Raw genomic sequence first — 10,033 nt, forward strand, 5'->3', positions numbered from 1 at the left:
TAAACTTTCTAATAGTTTTTGGCTGATTCTATTGACATGTTCAATAGAACAAATTCAATAGAAAAAGTTAACAGAATTGGATTTTTCTATATAACATATTTTTTTCATATATTTTCTACAGAAATTGCTCGACTCAAATTTTACAAGTTTTTTCATTCGATTTTTCTTTTCTTCTCATCAAGAAAATCAAACGGAAAAACTTTAAAAATTTGAGCCGAGGAAATTCTATAGAAAATATCTCAATAGAATAAGTTATATAGAAAAATTGAATTCTATTGACTTTTTAATTGTTCTACTGAATATTTTCTATTGAATATTTCAATAGAATCGGCCAAAAACTAATAGAACAGTTCAATAGAAATTCAATAGAATTTTCTAACGAATTCGATCGGTTTTTCTATTAAATTTTTTCGTCCGTGATCTCGGTCGAGTTCGAGGATTGTGGCGATTGCATCATTTGCTTCGAAATTATAGCCTTAAAAAGCATTTAATCGAGATTTAGTCGGAGGTTAATCAGGGTTTAACCAAGATTTCGTCAAGGTTTAATCAATATTCAGTGGAAGTTGAAACCAGTTCAATTTTAATTTAGTTTAATAAAAAATAAATAGTTGTGGAGGTGGAATGTAAACAAGAGATTGAGTATCTTCAATTAAAACCCCAGGAAGATGGATCGAGGTTCGCACGAATTATCAATAGCATCTTGATGGCAAGCTCTCTATGCGATAAAATTAGTAGTTGCTAATAATTTATGGATGTGACCTCCATTGAAATTTTATCGAAATGAATTTTATTAACTATTCAAATAATTTGGGGAATCATCCCCATTCATTACCAATAATGAAGGAGAACAGACATCAAAACAATAGCGAACTTGCATGAATTTTTTTTTTAATTTTTCATTTCAAGTTTCGGCCTTAAATGCTTAATTCTTGTTCTCAATATTCTCAATTCAAATAATAAAATTAGTAGTTGCTGTTATGTTAACTTCGTCAACAGAAAAGAACGACGAATTTCACGAGGCAAATATTTCGCGTGGTTACACTAGGTGTTTTAATTTCGTTAGATAAAAAATGAAGAGATTTGGAGATGGAATGAGATTGAGTATTATCTTCAATCAAAACTCCAAGGAAGACCGATCGAGGTGAAAACGAATTATCAATGCCATCTTGATGACATGCTCTTCATTCAAGAGATAAAATTAATAGTTGCCAACCAGTTATGGAGGTGGCCTCCCTTGAAATTTTATTGAAGTGAATTTTATCAATTATTCAAATAATCCGAGGAATCAGCATTGTGAATTATCAATAATGAAGGAGAACAAGGAGCAAAACAATATAGTCCTTACGCCTAAGATAGTCCTGTATACAGGAAAGGGTCCGCGGGACAACTTGATTGAATTTTATGTTTTTGGGGGCGCTATTATTAACAATTGTTATTAACAATTTCAATTGCTTAAAACGCTGTATCTCTCAAGCTATTATAGATACGCGAAAATTTCCACATTCTAAAATCAATTGTGAATGTAAACTTCATTGAAATTTTATCAGAAAGAATTTTATTAATAATTCAAATAATTCGAGAAATCAGCCCTATTAGGGGAGGTTGGGGTAAAACGGACACTTTTGACTTTTTAAAAAATGTTAATAAGGGTTGAAATGTTGATAAAATTCAATAATTTTTTTTCAATACAAAGAACAATTCTTTCCCTTTGTGACGAGCCTAAACTGAGCTCAATTGATCAATTTGTTTCTGAGTTATGAATAATTTGAAAAAAGTCTAAAGTGTCCNAAAAAGTCTAAAGTGTCCGTTCCCCCCCCCCACCCTCCCCTAATTACAAATCATGAAAGAGAACAGATTGCAAAACAATCAGAAATTGTGTTTTTTTTTCAATTTTTTCATCTCAATTTTCGGCCTTGAATGATTAATTTTTCATTCATGAACTTAAAAATCCTTCGGAGCCTGTTACATCGACTTTGTTAATGCCCATTGTTAGTTTGTTGTCACTAGTCCCGTGGCAATACAATCGCTCCCTTCAAAAATAACCCGCAAAAAATGCTTCACTAGCGCCCCAATAGTGCTGCAACTACTTGAACCTCTTCAGTCGATAAAGTGGATATAAACAATCAGTTGGACACGTGACCTAAGTCCCAGGCACAATCGTCGCAGAAATTTCTCCTGCACAGTCCAACATAAACACTACCAGAAAACTATAATTCCAAGAATAAAAACATTTCAAATTGATCTCTATCCAGCAATTCACAGTATTTTTAATCCGTTCAATTATGGATAATTTCGATAGGTTATGCCGACTGTCAAGCGATGAAAAATGGGACGAATTTGTCAAGAATTTAGACACAAAAACCAGTGAAAAGTAAGTGACTACTTCAATTGATTCGCAATAAAAATAATTTCATCAATTTTCAGGAGAATAATCGCCAAGTTGGCGGAGATATTAACAAAACCAGAGGCAAATTTGCCCCCAAACGTTTTGTTTTCGATCCTAAAGTGTCTAGCAAATACTTGTGTACATTTCAAACATGAAGCACCAGAACAAATTCAAAACAACAGTACAAAGTACCTGGCGAATCACTGCCATGAACTCTACAGAGAATTGTCAATGTGTTCACCAGTGGATGAAGAGAGTTTGTCCAATGCATTCCCCTACAATGGCATTGCCGAGTGGGTGATCGATTACTTGGACGATCACACGACTGAGAATGGAGAGGAACAGATTAAAATCGTCAGAACTGGCCTTCGTTTTTTGTGCAATGTTTCCACTACCACTGACAGAGGATACAAAGCTTTTTTATCACATCAGAATTTGAGGATCATCATTGGGTAATTCCAAATTTTAAATCATGTTTCGGTAGTGATATTTTAGGGGTAATTCAAATTCACGAATGTTAGATTTGACATCCAGTAATTATCTTGGAATTTATTTGATATTCTCACTCATTTCTTTATGGAGATTCAATAGAGGAAGGCCAATTACAGAATTAAATAATTCAGAATAACATATATAGGGGAGGTTGGGGTAAAATGGACATTTTTCACTTTTTAAAAATATTAGTGACGGGTTGAAATGTTGATGAAATTTAATCACTTTTTTTCAATGCAAAGAACACCTCTTTCCCTTTGTGATGAGCCTAAACTGAGCTCCATTGATGCATTTGTTTCTGAGTTATGAATAATTTTAAAAAAGTCTAAAGTTTCCATTTTACTCTACCCTCCCCTACACGTATTTTGTAGCGATTCTTGGTCATTGGTTTTCTAAGTTTTTTTTTACGGTATTAGACTATTTAGACTATATTAGATTAGTTGGAAAATGATATGACTGAGAGTGGAGAGGAACAGATTAAAATCGTCAAAACTGGCCTTCGTTTTTTGTGCAATGTTTCCACTACCACTGACAGAGGATACAAAGCTTTTTTATCACATCAGAATTTGAGGATCATCATTGGGTAATTCCAAATTTTAAATCATGTTTCGGTAGTGATATTTTAGGGGTAATTCAAATTCACGAATGTTAGACTTGACATCCAGTAATTATCTTGGAATTTATTTGATATTCTCACTCATTTCTTTATGGAGATTCAATAGAGGAAGGCCAATTACAGAATTAAATAATTCAGAATAACATACATAGGGGAGGTTGGGGTAAAATGGACATTTTTCACTTTTTAAAAATATTAGTGACGGGTTGAAATGTTGATGAAATTTCATCACTTTTTTAAAATGCAAAGAACACCTCTTTCCCTTTGTGATGAGCCTAAACTGAGCTTCATTGATACATTTGTTTCTGAGTTATGAATAATTTTAAAAAAGTCTAAAGTTTCCATTTTACTCTACCCTCCCCTACACGTATTTGTAGCGATTCTTGGTCATTGGTTTTCTGTTTTTTTTTTATGGTATTAGACTATTTAGACTATATTAGATTAGTTGGACATTGATATGACTGAGAGTGGAGAGGAACAGATTAAAATCGTCAGAACTGGCCTTAGTTTTTTGTGCAATGTGTGTACTACCTCTGGCAGAGGATTGTATTTTATTTGATATTCTCACTCATTTCTTTATGGAGATCCAGTAGAGGCCAATTGTAGAAATCAATAAAAATATAAAAAAAATTAAAATAAAACAAGTAGGAAATTGTTCTTATATTGAATATGCTATAATAAAATACTACAATAAAACTTAAATTTGAACGATTACAATGCTTCCATTAGCAAACAAAAAACATGAAAAAAATATTCCCGAGATTTCTTATAAAAGAAATCACAAGACAATAAATTATATAAAAAAATCAACGTCTATGGAATATTTAGTCAAAAACGTCTGGCAAAGTTGTATAATTTGTATAAAATTAGCGAAAAGAACAAATTGTATAAAATAATAGAAACGAGAAATCGTCTAGAATTTCTCAGAAAAATTCCCTTCTTAATTTAACAAATTAAATAATTAAAAAATTGTATTCCGACCTCATTTATTGATTGATAAATGATTGAGAATTTGTATATTTAGTTAATGATTGATGTAATGATTAAAAATTTGTTGGGTAATATTAACCAGTCAACTAATGCAATATTTAATTTAATTGAAAATTGATGATGGTATCGATGTCTGCCCCAGACAAACGCACAATGATTAAAAAAAATTAATTTCTGTTACTGAACATCCACAGGCAACTTCTCCACTGGAATGACACAAATGTCCTCCTCCTCACCTGTGCACTGATTCACAACATACTATTCAACATGACAGAGAGCAGTCCACCCTTCGAGCCCTTATCAACCCTCGAAGGGCTGATCAGAGCGGATACCTTGAAAGTCAGCACTGCGAATGACACAATCATGTTGTTCCTTCGACAGACACCAGACTTGCTGGACACAGTTTACGAATATTTGTCGATGGAAGCCAAGTTATATCTAACAGAAATCATTTATCAGAATCTGAAGGATGTTGTCTATAAACAGAACAATGAGGGTGAAAGTCTCCCAGAGAATACGATTATTTATTTGATGAATAGATTCAAGAAGAGGAGTGACTTGATACTGAAAACTGTGGATTCGTATTTGAATGATATGGAGCCTGCTGAAGTCACCATTCTCCTCGATATTTTGGGGGTTTTGTCGTCCAGTGACAGGAGAGAGTGCCATATTTTACAGAGAGACAACAGTCTCCTCATAAATGCTGTTTGTGAGTTATTTTATTTACTAGGGTTACGGCCCCTGCTCGCTCCACTCGCCAACCCTCGTATGACCCACATATGACCCCCATAATCCTTATTCTGATCCTTGTGACACTTAATCTGACTCTCGTGACTCAGATTCTGACCCTTGTGACCCTTAATTGTGGAGTCTTAATTTTGATTACCAAATTTTTATCACCAGAAGTCAATTTGGATCTTCATAATATAGAGAGATGTTTGAATTATGGATTGTACACTGAGAGAAAAGCAAATAAGTTATTAAACAAGTCTTTTTTGGACCGAAAAAATCAAAAGCTTCGCGCCCGTCCCTAGATTAATTTATACTATTTTATTTTATTTTCTTTCCATTTCCGTCTTTACAAATAGATTAATTTAATTTATAATATTCAATGAACAGGAATTATGTTAAAGATCAATCAAAAGTGGGTTTTTTATGATGAATTGTACGATCGGCTAGAAAATGGAAAAAATTTGTTTTTCTTGGAATCGCGGTTTTTTCTTCGGATATGGGCGGAATATGAATGTTTTGGAATTCTATGATCTATTTGAACGAGAAGAAATGAAAAAACACAAAAAACGTAGTCGGGAAGAACTTGAAAAAAATAACTTTACAATGTCTCCGGAAAGTTTTAAAATCGATATATTCGAATAATGCAAAAATACCTATCAATCGGATTTCTTTCCTCGTTTTTTAATAGAATGAACAGAATAAATGACGGAAATTGTGAATTAGAGACTAAAAATTTTATCGGATTATTATTATGTAAAATAATGTAATAATTTAAGAATCCATTTCGTATCTGTGATTATTGAATAGCCGAAACGAAAACCTAAACTGTCTCTTCTTTTATATGAAACGAACATTTTCGGAAGGAAAATACGTATAGGAGTATCGAATGACGAAGAACTAATACTAGAAATGGCATTTGAAAGTAGTCAGCACCAAATTTGGTTTTTGTAATTTTTGGCTTTCAATTTTTTTTTCAAACAAGTTTTTTGAGAAAATATTTTTTTTCTCAGTGTAGACCATTTTCAAGAATATCACTTTTAAAACAACTTCGGAGAAATACCTAGAACATTCACTAGAAATTTCTATTGTATTTCTTTTGAAAGTTCTACTAGTTTTTTTTTCAACAGACAATATTCCACAGAAAAAATCAATAAAATTTTATCGTTCTATACAATTTATTCTGTTGAGATTGTTTTTATAAAAGTTGCTCAACATAAATTTTCAGTTTTTTTTTCATTCTATTTTTTTCCTCCTCGCTTTAAAACAATCAACCGAAACAACTGTAAAACTTACGTCGAGTTTTCATGGAAAATATCTCATTGGAATAAGTTATATAGAATAACGAAATTCTATTGATTTTTCTGTAAGAGATTCTCTATTGAGCGATTTCTATTGAAAAGAGCGCGTAGAATAGCTGCTAAATTGTTCAACAGATTTGGTGGAAAGCTAATAGAATTATCAATAGAAGTTCAATAGAACTTTCCAGAGGATGCACTACGTTTTTCTATTTTTTAATTTTTTCGTGTGCGGTATGACATCCTATTGCCTTGTTATTTTAGTTCTCCTGCGGGCGATGCACATGGCCGGGAAGGAGGAGAATAATTACTTCACACCAGTCCAAACATTGACCGATATCGTACCCAATTCCTCGAGGGATGAAGACACAGCTTCGGATAGCAGAGAGGATATTCGAAATCATCCTGCATTTGGCTTCAAAGCAGGGTTGATTCGTTTGATTGGCAATCTTGTACATAAACATCGAGCTAATCAAAATACGGTAGGTCTTATATGAGATTTTGAGAAGTCTCGGTTCGGTCTCGGAAAAAATTGAAAATTTCAATGTCGTTTCCTTTTGTAACATGTTGGTCTCGGTCTCATTTTGCTATCAAAAATGTATGTCTCGTCTCGGTGTCGTCTCAGTCTCGTCGCGTTGTTATGTTGTTCTGTTTTTACGAGAAGAGACGACATGGTTTTTCAAGAGACAACTTTATTTCTTCAACGTTTGTCAGCACAAGATGAAATCCAAATAATCCAAAACTGCTGGGACGATTTTGCTCAATATCGAATCAAAATGAAGATACATAAAGACACATCGACTGCCAAGAAAAATTCCAACCCCTTGATTTTTCTCGGTAAACTCGTTGAATTTCCAGAAAATCATCTTTTTCTAACATTTTTTCACAAGTTTACACGAATAACTAAAGAATTGCTGAGGCGATAGTTTTCATAAACTAATTAATTCCAAGTTCGATGGTGACTCATCGATTGTAAAAAAATTTGAATCTTTTCATTCGCTCGGGCGACATCGTTGGACAAAATTTTGACCACATACGTACACACAAACACACACACATACACACAGATGTGGCTTTAAAAATCTGTCTTGAAAATAAACCCTTCGCGATGAAGTGAGAATTTCTTTGTTCACGACATCGTTTTTTATGCGCCAAAAATGAGAAAATGACGAAAAACACAGAAAGCCTCGACCCAGCCATTTTAGTCCAGGGATTTTACTCTAATAGACTTTGAATTGATGGTAAATAAGATCTATGGAAAAATTGAGCGACAACATAGAACTAGAGAACTTTCGTTTCTTCAGTCGTTTGTAGAATGGACAAAATATATCCGCAAACTAGATCGTTCCCTACTTTGTCGACACCAGATAGTCGGAAGGCGGTGCCCCCCAGTGATAATTTTTTGACGCTCCTGGCCGATTTCAGTTGATAGAACACATTTTAAATTAGGTCAGGGGGCTGAAATATCTACTAACCTTAACGAACCTAGTTTAAGGACTTTTTTCGTTTATTTTCACTAAATGTTTCATACCCCAGGCATGCAGAATGAGGCATTGATGTTCGTTAGGGACGCTGACGTGGATACGTCTACTATTTTTATTGTGCAGACTCACTTTGGGAAAAAGTTTTTATGCCGCAGTGCCATCTATGGGAATTGTATATTTTTCTAGAAAATTTTCCGGTTTTCTACACAATTCGAGAAAATTCTCCAGTTTCCCTCAAAATTCGGAAAATTCTCCGTTTTTCTAGAAAAATTTGAGGAAATTCTCCGGTTGTCTACAAAATTTCAGAAAATTCTCCGATATTTTAATCAAATTCGAGAAAATCTTACGGCTTATACGAACATCTTCCGAAATTTGGTATAGTCAAGTGGATGTATAATCCTTCTGGCGAACGAATGTTCCTTCTCACCAATTGATTGGTTGCCTTTACTTCGTTCCCCAAAATTTTTGTTTTATCTTAAAAATTTTGAAAAGGCGTCCCCTTACAAAGACGTTATTCCACTTCCTCTATTTTTTAAAATTGATTTGAAAATTCTGGCTGCATGCGTATGGGTACCACTTCCTCCCCCGCATTCATCGGAAATGATTTGATGCACCTTGTTTTCAAACAGAGGTATCTGTAAATATGACATCTTTGATCGATTCGGACATTTCTGAATATCTGAAAAATGTCTGAAAAATGCCTGAAAAATTAACTCCACAGTGTTAGAAAAATGTCTACCAACACATCTGGAATTCAACCGTTAGTTATTGCAGTGTAGACTGAGTTACCCCCATTCTGCCCACTCTTTCGCCAGAATGACTGTATATCCACTTGACTACATCTCGACTATCCCAAATTTCGGAGATTTTTGCCACCGGAGAACCTTTCCTACACCCGAAATTACGATTGAATCACAGATACAGCCATCTGCAGTTTTTTTTCTTTGTAAAAAAGATTATGTATTAACCTACAATGGGTTATTTACAAACTATTTGCATTGCTACGTATGTACATGTTCTAGGTTCTAGTTTTGGTTTATCTGGGTTCTTATCTGGGCTACATTTATCATTGTTGATTTGAAATTTTTGTATCTGTAGGTTTTGTAATTTATATAATTACCCATTAAATCTTTTAAGCTACGAGACACCGAAGGAATCTCTGTCATACTGGACTGTTGTAACATCGATGGAAGGAATCCACGTATCCTTTTGAAAAATATTCGCATAAACATTTTCATTTATTATTGCGATTAAATCGAATTTTCCTTACATTTTTGCTGTTATGCAATAAAAAATGAAGTGATTCTCCAATGGTGCATATTCGCCATCAGGAATGCGTGCGAGGGTATGTCGAAGAATCAACAAATAATTGCCAATAGTGAGAAAATCAAGTTCATTGATAACGATATTCTTCGTGAAATGGGAGTTACTCTTCACGAAGATGAGACTGGAAATACCGTTGGAATTGTGGCACTACCAAAGGAGCCGGAGGCTGAGAAATCCTTTAACGAATGGGACTAGCATAGGGCTACCTGATGTATACCCCATTTGGCACGACCCAAAGGATTCGGCCGATTTGACTGTAATATTTTTTGAATAAAAAATAGCATCGGTTGAGGTCGTGTCAACATGCGAATATTTCTGATGAAGGGAATCAATCCCTTTCCAAGGAGTCATTGATCACTTGTACAAAAGCATTTTCGTTGTACTGAGAGTGGATTGCGGAATTGCATATCCAGACTACAGCAAGTTGATGAACTTCATGAAGTGGTAGTTAAGATACTCGGATGTCATTGATTTTTTACGGAACATATTTGTATGATAGAGTAGAAAATAAAGCACCAGTATAATAACTGTTATTATTTGTTTTGCCTTCTTGCTTCCCATAATTGATATTCATTGTTTGGATACATGAATCAGAGAATAGCTGTGTTCAGATGTACGTAGTGGTAAAGCCACTCTTTTTCATAACCCATTATATTGTATATGTGCTTGGTGTGACTGATAATTTTTCTGAAGACGAGATCGAAGGCGCGCT

At 34.0% G+C, this 10,033-nt stretch overlaps 1 protein-coding gene across 1 annotated transcript; it reads left to right on the forward strand.

Annotated features, from left to right (window-relative positions):
* The first annotated feature begins 2,135 nt into the window (after positions 1 to 2,135).
* Positions 2,136 to 9,828, forward strand: LOC107038755 (ataxin-10). The gene is made up of 6 exons (XM_015258008.1): positions 2,136 to 2,371; positions 2,425 to 2,838; positions 4,679 to 5,193; positions 6,776 to 6,993; positions 9,133 to 9,196; positions 9,296 to 9,828. Exons 1-6 carry the CDS (start codon positions 2,283 to 2,285, stop codon positions 9,514 to 9,516), a joined length of 1,521 nt encoding a protein of 506 aa, XP_015113494.1. The 5' UTR covers positions 2,136 to 2,282; the 3' UTR covers positions 9,517 to 9,828.
* Positions 9,829 to 10,033: the final 205 nt, after the last annotated feature.

Source organism: Diachasma alloeum, unplaced genomic scaffold (assembly GCF_001412515.2).
Source record: "Diachasma alloeum isolate Michigan unplaced genomic scaffold, Dall2.0 Dall_scaffold_00288, whole genome shotgun sequence".
In the NCBI taxonomy this organism is placed as follows: domain Eukaryota; kingdom Metazoa; phylum Arthropoda; class Insecta; order Hymenoptera; family Braconidae; genus Diachasma; species Diachasma alloeum.

Excerpts from the sequence above, each read along its gene's own strand:
- LOC107038755 (XM_015258008.1), top strand. The coding sequence starts at position 2,283 with ATGGATAATTTCGATAGGTTATGCCGACTGTCAAGCGATGAAAAATGG. Across the intron at positions 6,994-9,132 it reads ATCGAGCTAATCAAAATACG|CTACGAGACACCGAAGGAAT; the intron begins GTAGGTCTTATA and ends AAATCTTTTAAG. Across the intron at positions 9,197-9,295 it reads CATCGATGGAAGGAATCCAC|TGATTCTCCAATGGTGCATA; the intron begins GTATCCTTTTGA and ends TAAAAAATGAAG.